Source organism: Neomonachus schauinslandi, chromosome 14, assembly GCF_002201575.2.
Source record: "Neomonachus schauinslandi chromosome 14, ASM220157v2, whole genome shotgun sequence".
NCBI lineage: Eukaryota > Metazoa > Chordata > Mammalia > Carnivora > Phocidae > Neomonachus > Neomonachus schauinslandi.
Window position 1 is genome coordinate 70,447,972 of NC_058416.1, and position 25,753 is coordinate 70,473,724.

Sequence of the window (25,753 nt, forward strand, 5' to 3'; positions counted from 1 at the left end):
AGCCCTGTTTGCTGGTTCTGAAGAAGCCTTGCCCAGTAAGGCACTCTGTCAGAAAGTGAAGCAAGGAAGGTTTTCCGGAGGAAGGACATGCAGAACTAGCTCCCAAGGGTGGTCTTGTTCCCAAGGAGCGAGAAGAGAGGGTGCTCCAGTCAGAGATGCGGGTCCCACCCAGGGCCTTAAGGAAGACCGTCCTGATGTCAGCCCCGCACCCTCCTGAATGCCAAAACAGAAGGGGAGCTTAGTTTATTTATGCTCAGCCTTGTTCGCCAAAGGAATTGAGGCAGCTCACAAAACCCATAAGTCTGAAATGTTATAGAGTGGGGAAGTTGGGTGAAGGGAAAGAATCATGGCAGGAAAGGAAGATGAAGCCAGTAGTCCCCCACTCACTGGGCTTGAAGACCTAGAACACCTGCCAGAGGTAGCCACAAGTCTGGCTCTGAGCTCCCTAGTGGCTGAGGAGAAGAGTGAAAGCAGACCCAGTATGGGAAGATGAAAACACAACCAGTACACAACCTTCTGTGGCCATCACCTGCTTCCCTGGAGGATGCACCCTCTCCTCACTTCAGGGTTAAGCTCCCCTCTCTCCTCCACTTCCCACTCTACGCTCCTACAATTCCTGGATCCCATGTGTTCTAGAACCTACTCTCCTAAGGTAGGATTTTCCCCTCTCTTTCCCTCCCTGCCTCTCCGGTGAGCTTTAAGACTGGGAATGCTTGTTGAAGAGACACCCAAGTGAAAACCTTGGTCAGTGCAGAAACATAGAGCTGTCTGTACCTGTGCATCTGGTCAGAGAAACGGGAGAGCTCCCCTCTGCAGGGAGGAGGCAAGCAGAATCAGAGGATGGGGGCTGGACAAACCCAGACTTTCCAAGCTGTAATGGTGAAGGAGCTTCTCACTAGCTCCAGGGAGGGGGGAATTTGGGCTTCGAGGGAAGCTACAGGCTACAGGTGGAGAAAACTTGGCCTTAGCAGTGACAGAGGTGATGCTGACCAATTTCTGGATCTTTCAGCCTTGTTGGGACAGGGCTTCGGGGCTGAGTTTCTGTGACCCGGTGTGTACCAGGCTCAGCACACTCTGTCCAGCCCCACCTGTATGACGGCCACCTGATATATTGTTTCATGCTGGACATTCACCTCTGTGTGCAGGACCAAAGTGGGAGGGCTCCTCAGAGGAGACCACAGGCTGTGCGTCAGGGGCCATCCACTGCCCCCCAACCTTGGAGAGCCCCCTCCCGGGCCTGTTTTCCTCTCTCAAACGGAGATAACCAGGATAAGGCTGTAGATTGAGTGATCACTAGGCAACAGCTTAGTAAAGGGCCCAGCACGTAGTAGGATCTCAAGCAAGGTGCCTGCGTCTGATGGCTGCGGAGCAGAGAGCTGGCGCAGCGCGGAGACTCGCCCAAGGTCACACAGCTGGGGCTGTAGATTCGACCCGGGCGGCCTGGCTCCAGCGGGCTGGGATTGTCTGGAGCCAGCTTGCGGGAGCGGTGTTTGGAGGAGCGGACGCGGACGTGGGCGGGAAGGGACTTCTATTTTGGAGCGGGTGAGAGGAGCGCGGGACACGGAGGGGGCTGGATCCCTCCCCCGGCTCCCTGCGCCCCAGTCACCTTCCCGCGACCCTTCCCGGGAGGAGCGTCCCGGGCGGGTAGGGGGGAGGTGGGGAGGGGCGGGCCGGCGGTTACCTCATCGCCGCCTCCGGGAAGCTCCGCTCGCTCGCTCGCGCCGCTGGCTGGGGCGGCGACTCAGGGCGCCGGAGCGACAGAAGGACGGGGGGACGGAAGCACCGAGGGGCAGCGCCGCCCCCGCGCCCCGATCCGCTGCGGGACCCGCGCGGCCAGAGGTCGGACCTCGGTGCTCGCGCTGCCGGCGGCGCCTCCAGCCGCGCTGCGGGGCGGAGGCGGTGTCTGCACCGCGCGCGGGGTCTGTTCTCTCCCGAGCTTCGGCACCTGCCGGAGCTGCTCGCGCGTCCTCCGTCGGCCTGCTCGGCTGTCTGTCTGCCCTCCGACCACCGCCCGCTCAGTCCTCTGGCCCGGCCTCTCCCGGCCCAGGGTGCTCCGGGCGGCGATGAGGAGCGCGGGGCCAGAGCGCACCGGGCAGGGCACGCGGGGCTCACGGCGCGCCGCTGGCCCATGAGGCTTTCCAGCGCTGGGCGCGGCAGGGCGCGCGGGCCATGGGGGGCAGCCTGCGGGTGGCCGTGCTGGGCGCCCCGGGCGTGGGCAAGACGGCCATCATCCGCCAGTTCCTGTTCGGTGACTATCCCGAACGCCACCGGCCCACGGACGGGCCACGCCTCTACCGGCCCGCGGTGCTGCTCGACGGCGCGGTCTACGACCTGAGCATCCGCGACGGCGACGGCGCTCGTCCGGGTCAGAACCCCGGGGGTCCAGAGGTAGCGGCTCGAGGGGCGGGCAGGGGCGTGTAACAGCGTGTGTGTATGTGTGACGGGTGCTCGGTGCACACGTGCGTGTCTGCCTGGACAGCCCCCGGGGTGCCCAACTGTGTTCATGGATTGAAGGATGAACGTGTCCTGGGGGGGGTTGTGTGTGTCTCTCTCCTTCTTCACGGCCTGGAGCTGCCCAAGATCAGGCCCGAGGCCCTGCGATTTTGAAAAGCGGCTTTTTCTCACTCGCCTAAAGTGCCTGTATATTTGCCTGCCTCCGCTGGTGGCTCTGGATCAGTGCACGGCAAGCATGGTTGTGTCTCCCTGAGGGTGAGCACTGTATGTTTGGGGCCTTAGGCAGAGCCTCAGTGGGGGGAGGATGGGGCCAGACACAGGTGTACTTTCTAGGGCGGTCATTCTCTGCTCCCTTACTCCTGTGACTCGTTTCGCAATTTGTGCGAAGTCCAGGACAGACTTTGAATTCTTGGAGCTGGATGCCTCCGAGGGGTGAAGAGGAAAGAGCATGCAGAATTAAGCAGGGCTTCCTGGAAGGGGTGACGTTGGGGCTGACCCTGGAAGGATGAGTGAAGTTTTGATTAAAAGAAGTGGCAGAAGCCTGCCAGGTGGAAGGAACAGCATGTGCTTAGCGGGGGAGGCCCGAATGTGTACAGCTGTCCATAATCCATGGTCTCCGAGGGCCTGGGGAATAGGGAGCCCAGGGCTTAGAGGCAGCTGTAGTAAATAGGGAGGGAGGGCCCAAGGGGCCAGCCCCGAGCCGAGCTTTGGAAAGCTGGAAGGAGGAAGCTAGGGGGTGGGCAGAGAGGAGGCCGAGAGTGAGGAGGGCTGGTAGCTCACTGGCTTCAGGCCCGGGTTAGAAATTTTTACCCTGGCCACTGTGAAGACCGTAAGGGCCTAGGGAGTTTGTTGGGGGGAGATGGCGCACAGGGGTTGGGGACGGCTGGGGCCTGAGGATGAACTGTGGGTTTAGTGTCAAGACCCTTCAGAGGGTTTGGCAGTCAGAGAGTGAGAAAGGGTCTTCTGGCAAACTCTGGCCTCCCGCCCCAGGAGTGGCCGGACCCCAAGGACTGGAGCTTGCAGGACACGGACGCCTTCGTGCTCGTCTATGACATCTGCAGCCCGGACAGTTTCGACTACGTGAAGGCGCTTCGGCAGCGCATCTCGGAGACCAGGTGGGGACGCGGCCACAGGTGTGTGTGGGCAGAGGAGGGGAGCTTTTGCCAGACTGGCTGGGCCTTTGCCCAAGGGCAGTGGGTGGGTTCTTCCCCAGTCCTGGCCGGGTCTCGGGCCTGCCAGCTATGAGGTCTTTGGGCCCCTTGGGTCTGGTATTTCCTTGGGGGGGGGGGGTGTTTTGGGCTACGGGGGTGTATATCCCCACTGGGGGGGAGGGGTGTCGGGACGTGGGGTGTCCGGCACGGCAGCCCGCGTCCTCATTTGGCCCACAGGCCGGCGGGCGCACCCGAGGCTCCCATCCTCGTGGTAGGCAACAAGCGGGACCGGCAGCGGCTGCGCTTCGGGCCTCGGCGCGCTCTGGCCGCCCTGGTGCGCAGGGGCTGGCGCTGCGGCTACCTCGAGTGCTCCGCCAAGTACAATTGGCACGTGCTGCGTCTTTTCCGCGAGCTGCTGCGTTGCGCTTTGGTGCGCGCGCGCCCTGCGCACCCGGCCCTGCGCCTGCAGGGGGCGCTGCACCCGGCGCGCTGCAGCCTCATGTGACTGAACTGGACGACGACGCCGATGGTGGGGGGAGGGTGGTTTGATTGGAACAACCGGGTACCTGGATTGGACGAAATTGCCCAACTTCTCTCGGATTGGACAGGACAAAGTCTCCTCCCTGATTGGATGAGGAAACCTCCCAGTCAGTCTCCTGGGCGACAGGACTCTCTTTGAGCCTCATTGGACCTAGCCAGGCCCCAAGCTACATTGGGCTCAAGCAGTCCTTTCTGGGACCTCATTGGGTTACAATCCCATTGGACTTGGCTATTCTGATTGGAAGCTCTCAGGTTGCTCCTGCGGCTTCACTGGACAGACTCTTAAGTCACACCTCTCGGGAGGTAATAAAGGGGAAAACAATGCAAGCGCACCTCCCATTTCTCGGATGGGCTGCAGGGTCTCAAGCTTCAAGGTCAGAGCTGCCAGGCATTGCTCCCTGGCACCTAATGCCTGAATCCCAACATGTAATAAGCGTTCCCCAAAAGGTGTGATGGCCCCAAGGCTGACCCCAAGAAGCAGACACAAGTGGCTGGAACAGTACTTTAATGTCAGGCTCTGCAGGGCCACAGGACCTCAGGAGGGGTCCTCATTGGCCTCCTCTAAGGCATTCAATAATATTAGTAATTAAATAGCAACGCTCATCCCCCAACCGGAATGTACGACAGAGGTCCCATTGTGCCATGTGGTCCCAAGGGGTCTGGTCCCATGAGGTCTGGTACCCGAGAGACAGGGGTGGGGGGGCTCCCTGATGCAGAGGGGTTAAGGCCACGAAGGAAAAGGAAGAGAAGGAATGTGGGCCTGGGGTGGGGAGGGGGCAACTGGGCTGTTTCATCACATCCAGGAATCCGGCTCTGCCCTTGGGCTCACAGAGTGCAGGGCATGCCAGGACCCAGGCTCTGTGGATCCAGATGGACGTCGAGGGCCCCGAGGCGTGGGGATGCGTGAGGGTTTTCGGTCTGGCTGTGTGTCCATCCGGCCCCGTGCCCAGGTCCTTGGGAGCTCCAGGCCAGCCGGGGGGCTTCCAGGTGCGTCTGGTGGGCCCCCCACACCAGGGCAGGGGCTGCCTTCATCAGAAGAGCTGGACAGGACTGGGCCTCGGGGCCCGGGCAGCCCATTGGCCATCCGGCCAGAGTCCCCAGGTTGGCCACACTTGCCACCCAGGACACTGAGGGATGAAGAGGAGCTGCTGGAGGAACAGTAGGCCGAGTCAGGAGCTGAGGGGTCTGGGGCCCGAGCTGGGTCAGAGGCTGGTACTGCGGGGCTCCCGCCAGCAGCGGCCTCAAGGGCTCGGGCATTGGCCAGGAACTCCTCTTCCAAGCGCCGGAACAGCTGCTGCTCCTGCTTCGGGTCAAGCTGTAGCGGGGTGCGGAAGGCACTGGCCGGTGTGGCGCCTGCCTCTGGGGTGGGGCTGGAGACCCGGAGAGGCCGGGGCGCCGCAGGGCTGCGAGCCCGGGCAGTCTGGGGGCTGCTCCTGCCCGAGCCCCTGCTGGCCCTGCCCCGGGGCACCCACGAGTGCTGCCCGTCTCGGTCCCTGCGCACCAGCAGCGTGGTCTGCTCATCGCGGCTCTGGCTCCGGGCCCGCCGGGCGGGGCTGGGGGCCGACAGCTGGGCTGCCCTGCCTCCGGGGGCCCCACGGGGCCGCCCCCGATCCAGTCGGTCTCTGGACTGGCTGCGCGGGGCGGGGAGCCGTCTCGGGGAGGCCGGGGTGCCTGTGGTCAGCCGCTGGCTGGGCCGCTCCCTCCGGGGGCCGGTGCCTGAGTCTTCACCGCGGACACCAAGGGGGCCGCTCTGGGCTGAGGACGCTGAGGAGTCGCTGTCCCCGGAGTAGCGGCGGGAGCGGGGGTGGGGGGGCAGCTGGTCCCGGGCCCTGCGGCAGGGGAACGAGAGAGAGAAAGAGAGAGAGAGAGAGATGGGGCATCCAAGACAGGACTGACATGCAGAAAGGGCCGGGAGAGGAAGGAATAAGCAGCCAAGTGGTTGGGGGCGGGGAAGTCACCTGTGGTGGTGGTGGTGGGTGGGTGGGGGTGGGGGCTGTCAAGGGCTTCGGTCCTCCTGGGGACTTCCAGAGAGAAGTGAGGGACTTGGCAGCAGCTTCCGGCAGCCGGGGCCACCCCCCACCCCAAGGCAGCGGAAGAAGCCAGGCTCCGAGCTCCCCCTCCCCAGGCCTCCGGCTTCCTAGGCAGGCCAGGGGGAAGCGGGTAGGACTGGCCGCCACCCAGCCCCCAGGGCCTGCCCCAGCTGTGTTGTTCGGCTGCTTGGGTTGCCATAGAGATAGGAAGCCAGGCCTGCCCCCACCCACGGGAACTTTTCCCAGGGTGTGAGTCACTCTGGAGCACAGGCTCCTTCGTCATCCAGGCCAGGGCGGACGCACCCCCCCGCCACCCTCGGGACCCCTCACCACCCCCCACCACCCCTTGGCCGTCCTGCCTCTCACCTGAGGGGGGTCTCTGTTCCCTCCTTTGAGGTGCGTAGGCTAATGGGCGTCACTTCTGGCCGGGAGCTCCGTCGCTCGCCCCCAGGGGCTGGGCTGCCAGCGCGAGGGCTGGGGGTGGGCGACACCCTCTGTGGGGAGAAGGTGCGAGCCCTGGGCTGGGGCGGGCGGTGGGCTGCGGGGGGTGAGAGGACAGGTGGCAGGTGAAGGGTGGTGCCACAGACACGAGCGCTCTGCCCGCCCAGCCCCCCCCCCCGCCCCCGCCATGGGCACTGACCCGAGGACGAGCAGCGGCATGGGTCATGCTTGTCCAGATAGTGCTCCAGAGTGTCCCAGCCGCCACCCACGCGCACCATCACGTGGCTTCTCAGCACCTGTGGGAGCCCAGCGTGGGCAGGTCACGGCCTGTCGGATGGGCCCGGCAGCCCCCCGTAGGCCTGCAGGGCAGCCCCGAGCTCTTACCCGCACAAAGATGAGGAGACTGGAGTCTCCCACGCGGTACTTCCCCTCCGAGACTTTGATCATGGGAAACTGGTCTGGGCAGGTGCAGTAGCCCAAGATCTCCCTCACCTGAGGTCAGACAGGAGAGACTGGTGGTCAGGGATCCAGTCCCTCCTCCTGGGGCCTGATGTCAGCAGCTCGAGGCTCAGGAGGAAGCAGGTCCTTCCGGGGAAACGGGGCACGGATTGCGTTGCCCCAGCCTTGGGTGCGGGCTCTACACTTGACCTTTCCCCCACCTGACCAGGAAAGGATGGTGGCGCTGTGGTCAGGTCAGGGCTTGGGACCCCAGTGAGGTGCATCCCTCCAGCCCCAGAGCCTGGGGCAGTCCTGGAAGCCGTCCTCACTCCCCCTTCACCTACTTCACAGAGGCTGAGGCCCCACAGGGAGGCCAGGTCCTGGGAGGAGGCAGGCCGTGGGACACGAGTGCAGGGGACCCACACCACATCGGTGCCGCAGACATGTAGGGTGGGTGTACACATACACACACACACACACAGGCCACACGCCCAGCAAGCACACATCTGCCCACATGCCCCCGCCAAGGCCAGGAGCTGCCAGGCTGGCTATGTGGGCGGCCCTGCCCGCCTCCCAGCCCACAGTGGAGCCCGAGGAAATGAGCAGGTGGAGCCTCGGGTGACCCTGGCCCAAGACAGGGGTGGGGTGGCAGCCTCTGCCCATGGCCAACCGGCTACCCCCTCTGGGATAGGCACATCATAGTCCTAACCTCCTGATAAGAAGGAAACTCTTGGCCAGGCTGCGGGGGCGTCAGGGATACCTAGGTCCCGAGAAGAGGAGGAGGGAGCTGGGGGTACGGTCTGGCACCTCTTGTGCTCACAGTAGAGCTGATCCCGTCCTCCTAAGAGGACTTCTGGCTCCTAGCAGCAGCTCTGGGCCTGGCTTCCCAGATCGGTGATGTGCGCAGGGCTGCGGGGGGTGGGGGGGGGGGCCTGTAGAGCCCTGGGGAGCTTCCCTCGGCACTCACCGAGAGCCTACTGTGTGCCCGGCATCTTGCTCAGAGCCAAGGGTCACAGGCACCCACTCAAACCTCGAGCTCTGTGATGTGGATGCAACTGTCTAGCCCTCGAGTACATACAGAAGGGGTCAAATCATGCGGCCCCTGGATGAGGGAGTATACAGCACTTCTCTGGTGCACGGGGAGCCCTTAAAGGAAGCGGGGAGATCATGCAGTGCAGTTCAGATTTTATCCCTGGCCCAGCGGGGCCATGTGCCCTCCCCCAGCACTTCTCCCTCTCTGGGTGGTGCCCATCTCCTTGGGGCCAGGTGTACACTTGATGCTCAACATGTGCACCACCCCATGGGACAGGCTGTCCCATCCCTGGCACGCGGTGCGGGCGTAAGGCAGGGCCATGGGCGCGCGCCCTCATTGGCGGACTCACCAGCTCGTCGAGGTTGCGCAGGTCGCTGGGTGTCATGCGGGGCCCGCGGGCGGGAGCCCCTTCTGTGGTGGCAGTTTCGGGGGCATCCTCCTCGGCCGTGGGGGCATGGGGGGCCGGGGGTGCAGCACGTAGCTCCCGCTCGATCTCCTGTTCAAACTGCACAAGGCGAGGGGCGAGCAGGCCGAGGCGGGCCCCACGCCGCGCCACCTCCAGCAGGCACAGCACCACGCTTTTCTCGTTCTTTCGCAGCACCAGGTCCTCCGTCTCAAACATGAGCACTTCAGGCACGCCCAGCTCTGTTCGGCACCAGCCGATGAACGTGGCCACGTTGTCGCGGGCCATGAAAGAGCCAGGCGCCACACTGTGCGCCTGGAAGGCCACCCCGCGGGCTGGACGGGCAGTGGCCAAAGCGCGGGCGGCCTCGGTGACAGCATTGGCATGTTGGCACAGGGTGGTGCCCGTGGCCAGCCCCGTCAGGAAGCCATCACCACCGCTGGGCAGACCCAGGCCATACAAGGCGTTGAGCCACTCGGCCAGGTCCTCTTTCATGGCCTCCACGTAGGCCTCACTCGAGCGGAACGGCCGCACGCTCTTGGCTGCCGAACCCGCGATGCCCGCCACGGGGTCGGCCATGCTCGGGCCAGCCGAGTCACTGTGGGTGGGCACGGACACAGGACTGCTGTGAGGACCCAGGAAGCACTCAGTACAGACTAAGCCGCTGACCACCTGCAACTCGCCAGTCATCTCAGGCCAGATGCCTGGTTTTGTGTGCTGGCTGTGAGAAACTTCACTGTACCTCAGTTTCCTTGTCTGTGAAATGGGTACAATAATAGTACCTTCCTTGCAGGACCTAATGAGATAATTTGTATGAATGACTTAGTATCTGTAAATGTTTGCTATTTCCCTCTGGGAGGGGGGTGGTGGGGGACTTGGCTGAATCCTCCCTCCCTGGCAGGCACACATGCATCCTTATTGCCCCCCATGGTAGGTGGAAAGCAGAGCCCTAGAGATGCAGCCCACAGGCGTGGACTCACAGTGGACAGGCAGGACCTGTCCAGGAATCCGGGTCCCAACCGCAGGAATGGTTAGGGCCATCACTCAGGGCTGGTACCCGGCCCACCTCCTCTGCGAAAGTCCCGGGTACTCCGTCAGCTCCCCTTCCCTAAGGACTGTGTCATTATAACAACGACATAACAGCAGTAACAGTAACCGCAATGCCCCTGCCCAGGGCTGGGTGTTACTGATTTTATCTCCATTTTACAGATGAGGAAACTGAGGAGCAGAGAGGGCAAGGGCTCGCTCAAGGTCGCAGAGCAGTGCGTGGCAGAGCCAGGCCGACCTGAGCCGCGCTGCGGATCGCAAGAGCTAGGGGCAGCCCTGGGGGTGCCGGAGCCAGGCCCCGCCTCCTCCGAGGAGCCTCCCCAGCGCCGCGGACCGGGTGCGTGCGGGGCCGGGACTCGGAAGGGCCTCCAACAGCCCCCGCTGGCCTCTCGGCTTCGGCCCAGAGAGGGTTCGGGGGCCGCCCAAGGTCACACAGCCCCGGGGAACGGAGGCCGCAGCTGCCAGGTACCCGTGAGTGCGCGCCAGGCAGGGGTTGCTGGGGGTCCCCGCGCTCACCTCGCTCATCCTGCGGCCTCGGGGAGCATCGCCCCGGCGGGGCCGAGCGGGGCCGGGCCGCCGCAGGGAGGCGCCGCCCGAGCCACAGCGATCCGGTCCCGCGGCTGAGGCCTCCGCACCCGCCCGCCCGCCGTCTCCGCCCCGCCTCCCTGGAATTCGGATCCGGCCCGAGGGGGCGGGCGGGGCCGCGCGCTCTTAAAGGGCCAGAGGTGTTCCGGGGCTGGCGAGGCGGACCGAGGGAGGAGCTGGAGTCTCCTGACTGGAGTGGGGGCGGGACCAGGGCCCCCAGACGACCCCACCAGCCCGGACGCCCCATCCCCGCTCAGGCTGGTCTCTGCGGTCCCTTCCAAACCTCCTTGGACTCCTGGGGAGGTTTGGGCCTTTTTAATTACACCCCTTCCCCGGAGAGCTGCCTCCTCGGGAGGGCCGCACGGCCTGTTCCCAAGAAGAACTCAGGAAGCGATAGGGACCGGGGCTGCAAAGTCACCTCCGTCTGGAGTGAACCTTCCTAGGTCAGATAAGTGAGGCCAGCGTGACTCCGGGTGCGAGCTTCCTACCAGCAGTGCAGGCCTCGTGGAGGGGGAGGATGGCCTATTCTGCCCGCCTGGCGTGCCACTCCTCACTGAATGCTCGCTCATCTTTAACCTTGAGGTTAAGAGAACCCGTTTTTCTGATGAGGACACTGAGGCTCAGAGGGGGTAGGCAGGTGGCTAAGGCCTGCGGATCTGACAACTTGGCCCCTGCCCTTTGTGGGGAGGCCCGTCCCCAACCACCTCTGGCTGCCCAGGTCAGGCACAGAATTAAGGGGAGAGGAGGATAATGAAGTGGCCTGGGTCGGTTTGGCTCCGGAGGGTTAATTGCTGCTGGTTTCTTTTCAAACTGCAGAGGAAGGACCTGGCTGGGACCAGCGGGAAATCCTGCCCCCTGCTGCTGGCTGGGCGGGGAGGCCAGGCCTGGCTGGGCTGCAGCCTCGCTGGCCAGGTCAGGCCAGCCTGGGGGGAAGCACCACCACCCATAGCCAAGTCTCAGAGCTTTCATAAAGCTCCTCCTGTGCACCAGGCCTGCTCTGTGCCCTTGACCTAAACTAGTCAAGTCACCTCTATGAGGGACTCTCTTTTGCCCAGACTGGGGCTCAAGAGAGCAGCTGGTGGAGTCCGGGTTTGAACCTGGCTATAATGGGAATATCCTCATTCAAGGATCAGGGCCATTTGTTGAGTACCTACTGTGTGCCAGACCTGCTGGTGCCAGGCTGATCACGTGCATCATCTCACTGAGTCCTCATGACTCATGGGCTCACAGCCCAGTGTCCTAGATACCCAAGTGGTGCAGGTTCTGATCTACCCTCTCCTTCAGCACTCCTACCCACAAAGAGTGAGGAAGGCCGGTAACTAGTAATAGTAATGCCTGACACTTATGTGGCACCTACTGTGTGCTGGGTCTCTTCTGGCACTGGGAACCAAGAGCAAAATGTGGGGAAGGAAACAGCCAGCTCTAAGGGTTCACAGTGCGGTAGGGAGGCAGCCCCTGGGCTGAAACAGGGATGAGGCACTAGGGAAGAGAGAGCGGTGGAGCCAGGGGGTGTGGCCTGGAAGTGTGGGGTGGGATGAGGCTGCAGTTTTAAATCAGTGGTCAGGAAAGGAGCTAAGGGAAGGAACCGTGTGGATGGTTAGAAGGAGAGTATTTCTTTTTTTTTAAAGATTTTATTTATTTATTCATGAGAGACAGAGAGAGAGAGAAGCAGAGGGAGAAACAGGCTCCCCGCAGAGCAGGGAGCCCGATGCGGGACTCGATCCCAGGACCCTGAGATCACGACCCGAGCCGAAGGCAGACGCTTAACCATCTGAGCCACCCAGGCGCCCTAGAAGGAGAGTATTTCATGCAGAGGGAACAGCCAGTGCAAAGGCCCTGAGGTGGGCATGTGGTTGGTATGTTCAAGAAAGAGTAAGGAGGCCTGTGAGGCTGGGGTGGAGGGAGGGATGAGGATAGAGAGATTGGGGGCGGAGCGAGTAAGCCTTTGTGGGCCCTGCCTCTTTGGAGGGACATGTGAGCCATGGAGGGATTTATTGCAGGGGAGGGGTGTAACCTGACTTAGGTCTTTACCGGTTCCCTGTGGTTGCTGTGGTGGGCAGGGCAGGAACCCCCGAGGAGACCAGGTGCTACCAGTGGGGATGGTGGAGAATGGTGGATTCTGGCTGTATTTGAGGGGAGAGCTAATGGGATATGCTGGTGAATGGGTGTGAATGTGAGGACAGAGTCAAGAATGACTCCCAGATCTGGGACAGCTGATACCTGGGAGAGAGGGCTGCTGGAGATGGGGCAAGGGAACTCCGGTTTCAGGGGGAAGAGCAAGGTGTGGAGATGAAGTAATTTAGTTCTCAAAATAATCCTATGAGGTAGGGTGATTTTATGTGTTCTCATCTTACCATGTGGGGACACTGAGGCCCAGAGAGGGCAAGGGATGTGTGCGGTCAGTAGCTGTGCAGGAGTTTGATTCCTGCTTATATCTACCTTGCTCAACGACAGGGCTCTAGACATAAGAGAGGTCAGATTGAACCCAGGCCCTGCTCTTGGTCACCGTTGGGTGAGATGGTTAAGCTGAGTCTCAGTTGTACTACGTGTACAATGGGACAGTTGCATCATAGAGCTGTGAAAATGGTATCATTAGTTAGCAGTCAGGACAGATGTCTACTATTCCTCTGAGGAAGAGGGGACATGGGGGTGGGGGCTTGCTGCTCCCTATCTCCCATCCCCTGCGCTGTGGCGTGCCATCACAGAGGCCCCCTCCAGAGCACAGACTCCAACAGTCTGATTATAGGACAGGTGGCAGGGGTAGGGCTGACTGGCATGGCCAGACTCCTGGCCCAGGCTGTGGAGGGCCTCAGCTTTGACGCCCTCTGTTGTGTGGTGACCTCTGCTGTTCCTTGCAGGACCAAGGGAAGTCACAGAAACTGCTGGAGGGACGTTAGGGCTATGGTTGTCCTGAACCCATTCCCGCAGGGTGTGCGGGAGGCTGTGCATCCAAGGCAGACCTGGTCTTGCCCGTGGCCAGTGGGCACGTGGCCGGATTTCTGGCCTCCACTGCTGGGTGCCGGGGAACTGTGTGCTTGGCCTGGGTTGCAGGTGGAGGTCAGACGATGGCCACGGAGTCTTCAAGTAAAGCCCTCACTGGCGGGACTCGGCCCTGGTGCCGGGCAGCTCAGGGGCTGGTCGGGTCCACCCCAAGCCCGGCGGGTTAGCCTGAGCCCTGGGGGAGGAGCTCTTTGGGCTCCTCTGTTCCAAGGCGGGTCCAAGCATGACAGCTGCTTGCTCCCGCCCTGGCTGTGGGACAAGTGACCCTCTGCTTCCCTGGGCTGCCTCCTGTGCCCTCCAGGAGAGAAATCAAAGCCGGAAAGCCCCAGAGGGCCCACTTTCCCGCCTGCCTCGGCTGCACTGCCCGTCACTTGCCCTGTGCCCGGCAGCTCCGTGTGTGTGTCGGGGGGGCGGGGAGCGGGAGAGCCAGCCGTTGGCCCTGGGGTCCCGGTGTCCGGGAGCCTGGCTTCCCGTTGCCTCGGCCGCTGGCCCCGGTCACGGCCCTGTCCTCGGCCCCACAGCTGCTGCAGGCCTGGAGCCCCACGTTCCTTCCCCCGGGGCAGGTGAGCCACTCGCTGCGGTCCGCGGTCGCTGTCCCCACCGACGCCTCAGCCTTTGCCCGGGACTGTGGCGCGGGGCCTCGCGGGCCCACGAGGCCGTGACGGAAACGGTTTCTGTGTGCCTGACCAAGAGCTCCTGGAGAGTTCGGAGCAGGCTGTGGGACGGAAGCAGGACTTCCCTGGTGGCCGCAGCCCCGCTTTTCCTCCCCGTCCAGCTCCAGGGGCACTGACGGGCTTCGCGCCGCCCTTGGAGACGGAGCTTGGAAGCCGGGCAGACGTCCCTCTCGGCTGAGAGAAGTCAGCCCTCCAACATGAACACTACCAAACCCCAGGCCTAGGCGCCGAGGACATAAACACCTCTCGCAGGACTATTCGGTGCTGGCGACGAGCCCCTCTCGAGGCGGGGACACGAGCCACTCCTGGGGCAGCCTCAAGCCCCAGGCGGGAGCCAGGGAACGCCGGAGGGCTGCCTGTCACCCCTTAGCACGGGCTGCGGGCCGGGCGGTGGCGGAGCCCTACCCGGAGCTGCCAGAGCCCCGGCCTCCCAGACACAAGACACCCGCGTGCGGGGAGCGCAGGCTCTGCAGGGACACTGCCCTCGACTCTGGCCTGGCCCGCCACCTCATCCGGGAGACGCGGGTAGGCTCCCTCCTCAGCGGCTTCCCGGTAAGGGAATGCAGCGAGGTGGTGCTTGGCACCCCGCACGAGCCCGGGGATGTCGTGGTTAAACTCGGGCCTCAGGGTGTGCACCCGGGCTCTGATGCTTCCGACACCTGCCAGGGCCCCTTGGAGAGCAGCCCTGGCCTGTGTGGCCAGACTCCAGCCAGCAAGGCTGAGCGGGGCAGCTGAGGTCACAGGGGCCTCGGGGGTCATGGCACGTGGGCTGGAAGGCCTTGGCCAGTTGTAAGAATTGCGGTGACTTAAGGTGTCAAGAAGTCACTCTGGCGTCTGGGGGGCAAGGGCTGGAGGGGCCGGGGGAAGCGGGGAGCCCGGCGAGGGGTGGCAAACGAGAGGTGGGGGGCGCTGGTGACTTAGATACTGTACTTTGAAGAGAGCCTGCTGGGTTGGGTCGGGGGCCGGGGCAACACGAGATCAAGGCGGCCAGGAGGACGGTGAGGCTCCGCGCGAGGCGGCAGGCGCCCCGGTTTGCTGAGCTGGGCTGGAGGAAGGGGCCGGCTCCAGCCCTTCTGTGAGCCCATCACTCAGGAGGAGGCCAGCCAGGCAGTGTGGCTCAGAGGCGGCCTTCCTACCTTTTGAGGTCGGTGTGTGTGTGTGTGTGTGGGGGGGGGGACAGCAGCCACCAGAGGGCCGAGGAGGGACCACTGATTTGGCAACGTGGTCACTGGGGACTTTGAGAACTACCCTATCAGTAGAAGCAAGACTGAAGTCGGTTCTAGGGAGTGGGTGGGCACTAGGGGAACAGAAAAATGGCTTGGCACCTAGAGGGGCTGATGAGGGGTTTCCCAGAGGTGGGAGAGCAATGCCTATTCTTGAGAAATGACTCGTCACGTAAAAGATGAAGCCACAGAGATGTTGCATGTACGTCCAGGAGGGCTGGGAGTGCGCCCAGGACCTGTCCCTCACGGGCGCGTAGTGCAAACCCTAAGGACAGCAGGGCCACTGTGAGCAGGGAGGGGCGCACGGGCTAAGAGGTTTCCCAAGGCCTGCTCTCATGGGCCAAGGGATGAAGAGGAAATAATTTATTCCAAATTCTTCTTGTGCCTTCCCCTGGCAAAGGTGACAATCTCTCCTTAAAGCTTCAAACACTAGCTGGTTTCACTTATCATTCTTTAAGCTCTGAAAAACCAGAGTAAGATACAATTTGTGGACTCTGGAAATATGGACTAATATAGTTATGCCGAGAGAAGCTGCGGCTGCGACTTTAGGTTACGCAGGACTCGCTCCACTGCTTCAAGTCAGCACACTGAGCAACTGCGCTTCTGAGCCAGGAGTCCTAGCTGCCAACATGATTTCCAGAAGCGCCCAGCCCCCATTCAGGACTTGTGTGCAGCCCTGCCCTAGCTGGTCTTTGCTGACTGGGTTATGTTTAGGCCTGCATCTCTTTCTTGAGCATCTGGTGATCAACTATTTGCAGACTGGGTTACATCCAGTTGCTTACCTGGAAAACCTCTCTTCCCAGGAAGGCACATTAGGGCCTCAATCTCTGGATGCCTGAAATCACGCATGTACAGGAGGGCATCAAGACTTAAAATCTACTGGCCTGGATCTAAATAGTCTTCACCAAGTCCAAGAAAAGACAAGACTGACCAAAAAGGCCCAGAGGTAAAGGGTCTGGGATTCTTCTCATCTCCGCAATTTCAGAAACACGCTCCTGGGGAAAAGCCCTGGCTTCTGACCTCACACAAGGCAATCAGAGAGAGCTGAACAGCGGCCTCTATTTACCAAGTTCACAAACTCTGACCTGGTAACACCAAGAAAATGTCACATCAAACGGTTCCCATTAGCGGTCACTGATGCAGACCTTTGTTCTGAAGCATGTGGAGCCCAACTTGGAACGCCTGCTAAACCAAGACAATGGCCTGGGAGCCAGTCAGCCACGGTGCCTGGCCCTCCGCCACGGAGCTCCTCCCTGCAAATCAGCCAGACCTGGGCCAGATGTCCCCGTGGCTAGAGCTAGGGTTCTGGGTGAAGGTGACAATGCAACCCCCATTTCCTTGCTGGCAGCACCACACCCGACATGGTGCCATCCTGACCATTTCGGGTTTCCCCTCCCAGGATGCTGGAAGGAGCGCCTATCTGGTGGGTCAGGGTGCACTCCAAGTAGACTCGCAGCGACTGTGCAACAGAGGCCGAGAAGGATGACTGTTTATAAACATTTGGAATTTTATTTAAAAAAAAAAAAAAAACATCACAACCATGAACATTGTTACAGTTAGAGGCCCTCTTGGTTCTCCACAATGATACTGAGCATGCTCACAAGGGGTTCCCATTGTTTAGTCTTAGTTAAACAACCACCTTTAAAAGAAGGAAAAAAAACTCGGCACACTACCATTTAACTTGTTTTAATGTTTCTTCACAAATGGTGAAAAATACTAAAGTACAGACAAGGAATAATCATAATGTTGTGGCCAACATTATAAATATGGAATTATAAATTTAAAACATTTTCTGGTTTAAAAAATAAATCTGGTAGTCAATGCAGCTCTGCGGGGTCTCTGCGTCTAGTAGGGCCGGTCTCTGCGTTCCTGACGGTGCTCGCCTCTGCAGGGCCAAAAGGGGTGAGGGGTGAAAAGGGGCAAAGGAGAGGGAGCTTCCCACCAGAGCCCGCCCCAAGCCCGCCCCATCACGTACTTATCCATTTTTCCAGGTCCTCCGCGCCCGCCTCTTCTTCCTCCCATCTGTTCCATCAAAGGTCCAGGGGGCCCACCAGGGCCGCCCCGTCTTCCTCCACCAAAGCCACCTCGGTCCATGCCCCGGCCACCACGGAAGCCCCCTCTGTCTCCACCACGGCCACCTCTGAACATCCCACCGGGACCACCGCGGTCCATGAGGCCGCCTCTTCCGCCCCGCATGCCACCAGGGCCGCCTCTGCCACGGTCACCACCTGAAGGAAAAGGACAGATCAGCAGCAAGACGGGGAGGACGGGTGGCTGCTCAGGATCTGCTGCCTTCTCCCAGAGCAGACACAAAGCAGACGCTTTACTCGGTCTGCATCTCTGGGGCACACTTTAGAACAGATGATGGAATCTCAGGAGCTCCAGCGCCAAGACTACACTTCCTGGGACACCGACCTGGCTGTGAGCAGTGGACGGCAGTCGTTTACCAAGCCCACCAAGGCAACAAGAGAGGTTTAGAACCAAGATGCTGAGGGGATGCGCCCCAAACCTGTACCTACCCGGGGGTGGAAAGGGTGGTGGAAGGAAGCCTTCGGGCTTCGGGGCCTTACACTGGTTGCATTCTGTTCTCCAGGCGAAGTTCTGGTTTCCACACCCCCTGCATAAAATTACATCACAACAGAAATCGCTAACCGAGCTAAGGCAGTTAAGCAAACGTGAGCAAGCACACACCGTATTCCGCCAGCACAAACCCTGGAGCCTGGTCAAACACCATTAAGAGGATCCGCTGACAGAAAATGGCTTTAGAGCCACAGCCTCATGCAGCAATGCACCCAAAAGACCGGTGGAGGATCCAGAAAATGCACAACCCTGTATGTACACGTGGACCCCAGGAATCCAGTGGGATCAAGACTTCCTTCAGAAGGCTCTGAAGATGGACTGATTAGGCCACCCACCCACCCCATGAATCCGGGTCATCATTATACTCCTCGAGACAAGACAAAGAGAATCCAGCAGTCCTCCTCCCCACAATGGGAACGGGTGGGACAGAGAGTGACTTCACTAGTGTAGGGTCTCAATTTGTCAAGAGAAGTACATACGGATTGGGGCACTGCCAGTCTCCAGCTCGGTGCTGGACATTTCCTCCTCCGGATGGGTTCCCTCGAGAACCCCGAGGCCCTCTTGGGGGAAAGCCACCTCTGTCTCCTCCACGGCCTCCCATACGACCCATGGGGCCCCCAGGACCTCCTGGGCCTCCTGGACCTGCAATAAGAAAGAGCCAGTCACCTCTGTATAGCATTAGATTTGCTGCAGAGGAAATCTCTATCATTAAGGGAATTCATACAGATCACAGCTGTCACCGTCCCTTCATTTGCCGCAGACATTTCTGCAGGCTCAAGGACCCAGCTGCACGCCTCCTGTGCACATTACTTTAGTTCGCTCCCACAACCCGTACAGAACGGGCATTCTCATGCAGACAGAGATACCCAAGCAGAGTAAATAAATAGCAGCCCGGGGTTGACAGCCAGGCACTCCAGCCCCCCTAACCAAGAAACCCGTTCTTCTCTTCTTTCAGTCCTGCAAACTTTTAACTGTCAGCATTCAGTGGTTCAGTATTGATTTTACATGCCTTTTTATTTCTAATGGGCTTGTCTACACTCTAGAAATCAAGTTTCTCAAAGACAAGCGTAAAAAAACATTGACAGCAACACAAAAGCAGCTCAGGAAAGAGGTCTGGTAAATACCTCCACGAAGTGGCGGCGGCATCCCTCTGCCCTCACGGGGAGGCATACCACCCCGCATGCTGTTCATCGGAGGCTTCTTCCGAGCAAGAGAAACCTTAAGTTTGCTCCCTTGAAAATCTTTCCCTGGATCAAGAGAACAGCACCAATTACTCCCAACTTGCAACTCTTCCATCTTTGAGGGACTGGGCAAGGCTAGACCACTCCTAGCTCCCCGACTCCACCACACCGTCACTCTCAACCACCCCCATGGTAGCATGTGCCCCATCCACAACCTTCTCGAAGATCTTCACTGGTAAGCCCACAAAACATTTTCAAAAGATACGTCAAAACCCCTGTACCCTAGGGAGGGAAGTAAGCCAGGGGAAGGCCGAGTGCACTGGCACCCTTGCCCCACAAAGGGTGAGCAGCAGGGACAGAAGTACAGTACAGAGTGGCCAGGAGATGAGAGCCAGACCTGTCCCTTGACACTTTCAAGTTGACTTTGTCTGCAGGAAAGTTCCAGAATCAATGCCAAGGCCAAATATGGATATATTTAAACTCAAATGTATACTGGATTTTTGTGCGGTGATCTGTACTTTCTGCCCATGCTTAGAGAAGCATTTACAATTTTAGGCAAGATGGATTTGTAAATAATGACTCAAAATAAGGGATCTCCTAACCCAGGGCCAGCAATGGGGCCCTCCCATGGCAGAAGGGAGCCAGCCACACTGCTTCCCAACAGCCAGTCGGTGCTCCTCCTCCAGTCTCCCGCTCCTATGGCTCTCAAGTTCCTCCTTTCTGCCACGTGTACCTGTCCCTTGTCCCCAAAACCACTTCGGAGAATGATAGATATTCGAACAGAATTACATACATAAGCAAGCAGGCTGACATGGGCAACATTTGCTACAAGACCCTTCATGTGCCCCAGTGAGCACCCCCTGTTGACTGTGGGGCTCCTACCATCAAACCACTCCACAGCAGCCTTGGCAGTTGGTGGGTCTTCATAGGACACTGTAGCATCACCTTTGGGCTTTCCTGTTTCCTTGTCCAAGTAGATATGGATCATGGGTTGTCCGGTTCTCTTGTTCATCTAGGCACATAAAATAGCACAGTCAGGCTGTGACCAGAAACACTGCTTTTTGGGGGAAAAGTCCATGTGAAATTCAGAAAAGTCCCCTAAATTGTCAAAAGTAGTAATTTTTCATAGACACATTCAGTAGGACGTTAGTTTATCTCTGAATAGTGGAACTAAGCGTGCCTTATTTCCTAAATTGCACAACAAACATATACTTAGGTGATTTTTTCCTCTTAGGTGTAGGTGTCATAAAACCAAAACAGGCCTAACGTTCCAAAGTGTGTAAGTGAACAGTACGGTTCCCACTGCTTCCCTAGTTGTCATCTCCTGGTGTCCTTGCACCTGCCCCAACATTTTCTGTGCCCACGCTAACAGACTCCCAGTGATAACAGCCGCCTCTTACGAGGCAGTCAGGCTTTGATGCCATCACACAAGCCAGTCTAGCATAAAGTGAAAATCACCCTTACATCAGTAAGTACAGTATACAGGGTTTTGAGTGTGCTAGAAACACCCTTAAGCCTACCACAGCCAATTTTTCCTCCACAGGTAGAACACACCATAGCTTTTCAGCTGAACACCAGATCCAACTGGCTTGAATTCAGGAGCCACACTATAGAATATGGCTTCGGGGCACCTGGGTGGCTCAGTCGGTTGAGTGTCTGCCTTCGGCTCGGGTCATGATCTCAGGGTCCTGGGACTGAGCCCCGCATCGGGCTCCCTGCTTAGCAGGGAGTCTGCTCCTCCCTCTCCCCCTGCCCCTCCCCTCTACTTGTTCTCTCTCTCAAAATCTTAAAAAAAAAAAAGAAGAATATGGCTTCATTTGTTTTCTGCATTAAAAGTGCATATGATCAAAGTCTAATTTATACATGTTGTTTAATATAACACCTAGTGATACCTGAGAGTATTGATTTATAGGGCGTTTTTTTTTTTTTTTAAAGCTAACGTTTATAAGATATACATACTAATACTTATGTTTTTATAAAGGACATATACAGACTGAAAAGAAATATGGCAAAATAGCGGTACGAATGATGGGGCTATGTGTTTTTAAAATTTCATTTTACAAAACTGACAGTATATGCTACTTCCTTTTTTTTTTTTTTAAAGATTTTATTTATTTATTTAACAGAGGGAGACACAGCGAGAGCAGGAACACAAGCAGGGGGAGTGGGAGAGGGAGAAGCAGGCTTCCCGCAGAGCAGGGAGCCCGATGCGGGGCTCGATCCCAGGACCCTGGGATCATGACCTGAGCCGAAGGCAGACGCTTAACGACTGAGCCACCCAGGCGCCCTATATGCTACTTTCTTAACCAGGGGAAAAAACCCACACATACCTGAATAAACAACATACTATATACATCACAAGTAGAGAGAAACCTTCATTATGCATCTCCTATGCTCTACCAAAATCAAATCTATTTCTATATAGTTGTAACCACCACAAATGTCATTTGAAAAAGACCATTCACAATAACAACTAAAAATCTAAAAAAATAAAACTAATAAAGACTGGGGCTGGGCGGCTCAGGCAGTTAAGCGTCTGCCTTTGGCTTGGGTCATGACCTCCAGGTCCTGGGATCGAGCCCCATGTAGCACTCCCTGCTCATTGGGAAGCCTGCTTGCTTGCTTCTCCCTCTCCCTCTGCCCTTCTCCCAGCTCGTGCTCTCCCCCAACAAATTTTTTTTTTTTTTTTTAAAGACTTTGAGAATGAGAGAGTGAGCAAGAGCGCATGAGAGGGGGGGACGATCAGAGGGAGAAGCAGAATCATCACTGAGCAGGGAGCCCGATTTGGGACTCGATCATGGGGCTCCAGGATCATGACCTGAGCCGAAGGCAGTCGCTTAACCGACTGAGCCACCCAGGTGCCCCAGATAAAATCTTTAAAAACAAAAAACAAAACAAAAACTAGTAATAAAGACTTGCAAAACCTTTAAGGAGATGGTCTTTACTAAAGACCTAAGTAAATGCGCATATGATACTCATGGAAAAAAACTACTGTTATAAAAATGTCAGTTCTCCTCAAACTATCTTATAGATTCAATAAACACCCAGTTGTGGTTTTTAAAGAACTTCGTAAGTAGAATTCTAAAATGTATATAGAAGAGCAAGGTGTAAATAGCAAAGCATTCCTGAGGAAAAATAACAAAACAGAAGAATTTGCTTTATTACAGATATCAAGAATTAGCATAAAAACAGCTGTGCTATTAGTGCAGGATCATACAAAGTAACTCCAGTACACAAGACCATTACAAATAGATCCAAACCCCCTGCCCCATCAAATAAATACATAAAATCTTAAAAAAAAGGGGGGGGGGCCCTGGGTGGCTCATTAGGTGGAGCATCTGCCTTCAGTCCAGGTCATGATCCCAGAGTCCTGGGATCAAGCCCCGCACTGGCCTCCCTCTTCAGTGGAGAGCCTGCTTCTCTCTCTACCTCTGCTGCTCCCCCCTGCTTGTTTTGTCAAATAAATAAAATCTTGAAAAAGAAAAAAGAAATATATCCAGGTACGGGTGGAATTTTAAGTGATAGATAAAGTACGTATCATCAAGGAAAGGATGGATCCTTCAATAAATGTTGCTGGAACAGAAGGTCTTGTATTACAAATAGACACAAACCAGTAAGGACAAGACTGATAAGTTCAATTACATCAACAGCTTCTTCTACTCATCAAAAGAAAAGGAGTTAGAAACTGGGAGAATACATGTGCAATATCAGACAAGGATCAGCCTTCAGAGAACACAAAAGAACTATATGTAGGGGCGCCTTGGTGGCTCAGTCAGTTAAGTGTCTGACTCTTGATTTTGGCTCAGGTCATATCTTAAGGTTGTGAGATCAAGCCCCTCATTGGGCTCCTGCTTGGGATTCTCTCCTCCTCCCTCTGCCCCTACTCCCTGCTCTCTCTCAAAAATAAAGTAAAATTAAATTAAAAAAAAAAATTCTTTAAAGAACTATGTGTAAAATAACAAATGATAACCCAATGAAGACTGAGTACAAGACTAACAGGCATTTCATAGAAGACAGCATGTAATTAGAACATTATTAACAGGATGACTGACGGGCATTAAGGAGGACAGGTGGTGTGATGAGCACTGGGTGTTATACACAACTTATAAATTACTGAACTAACGTTACATCTAAAATTAATGATGTACTCTATGTTGGCTAACTGAATTTAAATTAAAAAAAAAAAAATTAAAGTGGGGCGCCTGGGTGGCTCAGTCGTTAGGCGTCTGCCTTTGGCTCGGGTCATGATCCCAGGGTCCTGGGATCGAGCCCCACATCGGGCTCCCTGCTCTGGGAAGCCTGCTTCTCCCTCTCCCGCTCTCCCTGCTTGCGTTCCCTCTCTCGCTGTGTCTCTCTCTGTCAAATAAATAAATAAAATCTTAAAAAAAAAAAAAAAGATTTTTATTTATTTGACAGACACAGCGAGAGAGGGAACGCAAGCAGGGGGAGTGGCAGAGGGAGAAGCAAGCTTCCCGCGGAGCAGGGAGCCCGATGTGGGGCTCGATCCCAGGACCCTGGGATCATGACTTGAGCCAAAGGCAGACGCCTAACGACTGAGCCACCCAGGCGCCCCAAATAAATAAAAATCTTAAAAAAAAAAAAAAAAAAAGCAACCACTACCACCCAAAACAAAAATACCAAACGTCATTAGCAAACAGGGAAAAGGATATTAAAACGACATTTGCCAGGCCCTTGGGTGGCTCGGTTAAGCGTCTGACTTCAGGTCATGATTTCAGGGTTCTGGGATGGAGCCCTGCATAGGGCTCCACACTTAGCGGGGAGTCTGCTTGTCCCTCTCCCTCTGCCCCTCCCCCTGCTCGTGCTCATTCTCTCAAATAGATAAAATCTTAACAAAAAAACCCACCACGTTTCCATTTTCTTCCAGCAGATTGGCATTAATTTAAAAATTCAGGTGATTCCCAGTAGCAGTGAAGAGGTGGTGAATGTGGTCTCAGGAATGCTGGTGCCATCCACTAAGTTGCTCAGCCATACTAATTAGTTAAACACGCACACAGCCTAAAAACCAGCAATTTTACACCTGGGTACAGTCGATCCTCATTACTTATAGATTCACTATTCGCAAATTTGCCTACTCACTAAAAATTCAATACTTGTGGTACTTTTGTGGTTACTCACGGACATGTACAGAGTGGCAAAAATTTAAGTTGTCTGATGCATGTGTTCCAATCGAGCTCAAATGAGACACACTGCCTCCCCCACCCCCCCCACCTCAGTCCAGCTCTCTTTAGAGATGACCAGGGGATGGAGACTGTGTAGTGCAAGAAATTCTGTCCCTGGGGCCAGCTGGATGAATCTGTATGCCACTCATGCAAATCACCAAACACTTCAGAACCTCATTTTCTCTTTGTAAGAGAAAAGAGATCTACCAGAGGGAGTTGTTTTTAAAATTTAGAATTATAATGTATGTGAGATGTATGTATCCGTTCACACACTTGCCTGAGAAGCAGTGGTTCAGAATCCACTAATTCAGTCTTTGCAGTGACTTTACAGAACTACTGCAAATAACAAGAACCAACTGTACACACACAGAGACACTACGGCACTGTGCCCCAGGAGATGTAAGAATGTTCACAAACTTAGAAATAACCCAACTGTCTATTAGAGAATATATGAATAACTTGTGACGTATTTATAAATAAAATACAGGATTCCCAAACTTTTTGAGTTTCTGACCTGAGGACCCCGGAACCCCCTTCTCAAAACCCTCGTTTCTCTTAGTTATCCCCACCTAACGAAGAACCCATGTTTAACTCCAAGGGTTCCTATCTGTTCGTTTCTAGTATATCCTAGAATAGCGCTGCCTTATAGTAGTGTTTAATAAACATTCTCCAAAATTATAGGAAACAAACCATTACTGAGTGTCCATCCATGAAAAGAAACGGTACAATTCGGGATGGGCGTGCGGAGAAGGGATAAAATTGGGAAAGAAAAAAATGTTAATGTTCACTATTTTAAAAACTGTGTTGTAATCCGTATTTCACAAAAAAGTGTCCCTCTAAGTATTCTTACAATTAGCTGACAATTATAAAGGATGGAATTGTTAAGTATGCCCAACCACATTTAGCATTTTTCTACAAAAATAAAAGAAAGGTTTTCTTTTTGTTGTTTTGGTATTTTAAGGAACAAACCACAATATGCCCAGAAAGAAAGGTCAGGCAACTTCAGAAGCAGTCAGATCTTCAGAAACTCTAATCATCATCTCTTTAAAATGCCTGCTGATTTGGAAGATCTGCCAACTCACATGGTTATGCTTTTACTTACCTTAACAACTCCACACTGCTTAAAGAAGTCTGCCAGATCATCTAGAGTCACATTGTCATTTAAGCCTTGCACATAAATTGCACTGTTGTCAGAGTCTTCATCTGGATCTACAGGTGGGCCTTACAGAGAAAAGAAAGGAGTTATTATCCTGTATCTACAGGGGCTGATTAACCCACTAGTCACTACTGCTCACTGGTAATTACTACAAAGCTAAGAGAACTACCAGCCACACTAACAAGAATGCCATGGAACTTCTGGTCTCCTTTGTCTAAGGCTATTATGAGTAGCTGCTCCCGATAAAGGGAGCCCTAAACTGCTTCTAAAAGCAAGAATATCACACTGATCTACCAGGCTGCTGAGCTCTAGCATGCACTTACTTCGGTGCTGTTCATTTATAAAGCATGATACAAAATTCAAGAATTCAAAATTACCTAGATCAAGATCTGGTCCTTCGTCCATGGGTCCTGCCAACCAGGAAAGATCACATAAAACACTATTAGTGCACGTCTTGCAAGCTATAAACCTTACAAACACACATAGCTATCTACTATACCACCGTTTGATGGGGCGTCATTAAATTCAAAATGACCCGCACTGCTAAAATGGAGCAGTGCCCCTTTAACATTTGTGAAAGATTTGCTAGGGTTTTGCTTTTTTTTCTTTGCTGGTTTGCTTTTAAACCATTAACCAA

General features: G+C 56.2%; 3 protein-coding genes across 6 annotated transcripts in view; 1 reads left to right on the forward strand and 2 right to left on the reverse strand.

Moving 5' to 3' along the window:
- The first annotated feature begins 2,139 nt into the window (after positions 1-2,139).
- On the forward strand, positions 2,140-4,489 carry RASL10A (RAS like family 10 member A). The gene is made up of 3 exons (XM_021703574.1): positions 2,140-2,388; positions 3,445-3,569; positions 3,843-4,489. Exons 1-3 carry the CDS (start codon positions 2,170-2,172, stop codon positions 4,108-4,110), a joined length of 612 nt encoding a protein of 203 aa, XP_021559249.1. The 5' UTR covers positions 2,140-2,169; the 3' UTR covers positions 4,111-4,489.
- A 147-nt stretch (positions 4,490-4,636) lies between these two features.
- GAS2L1 (growth arrest specific 2 like 1) lies at positions 4,637-10,196 on the reverse strand. 2 transcript variants are annotated; one of them, XM_044921067.1, is made up of 6 exons: positions 10,054-10,196; positions 8,437-9,088; positions 7,001-7,108; positions 6,816-6,912; positions 6,542-6,713; positions 4,637-5,974 (listed from the first exon to the last, which is right to left on the reverse strand). In XM_044921067.1, exons 2-6 carry the CDS (start codon positions 9,067-9,069, stop codon positions 4,939-4,941), a joined length of 2,046 nt encoding a protein of 681 aa, XP_044777002.1. In that variant the 5' UTR covers positions 9,070-9,088; positions 10,054-10,196; the 3' UTR covers positions 4,637-4,938. The 2 variants fall into 2 exon arrangements, with proteins under 2 accessions (XP_044777002.1, XP_021559119.1); XM_021703444.1 differs by having other exon boundaries at positions 8,437-9,286.
- A 6,492-nt stretch (positions 10,197-16,688) lies between these two features.
- Positions 16,689-25,753, reverse strand: part of EWSR1 (EWS RNA binding protein 1) — a 29,387-nt gene continuing 20,322 nt past the window's right edge. For all 3 annotated transcript variants that reach the window (XM_044921139.1, XM_044921138.1, XM_021703510.2), the window contains 8 exons: positions 25,494-25,526; positions 25,063-25,181; positions 19,663-19,792; positions 18,724-18,846; positions 18,079-18,241; positions 17,539-17,636; positions 16,995-17,247; positions 16,689-16,904 (listed from right to left, as the gene is read on the reverse strand). In XM_044921139.1, coding sequence (XP_044777074.1) covers positions 16,865-16,904; positions 16,995-17,247; positions 17,539-17,636; positions 18,079-18,241; positions 18,724-18,846; positions 19,663-19,792; positions 25,063-25,181; positions 25,494-25,526 — 959 coding nt within the window. In that variant the 3' untranslated portion in view covers positions 16,689-16,864. The remainder of the gene's footprint in view (positions 16,905-16,994; positions 17,248-17,538; positions 17,637-18,078; positions 18,242-18,723; positions 18,847-19,662; positions 19,793-25,062; positions 25,182-25,493; positions 25,527-25,753) is intronic.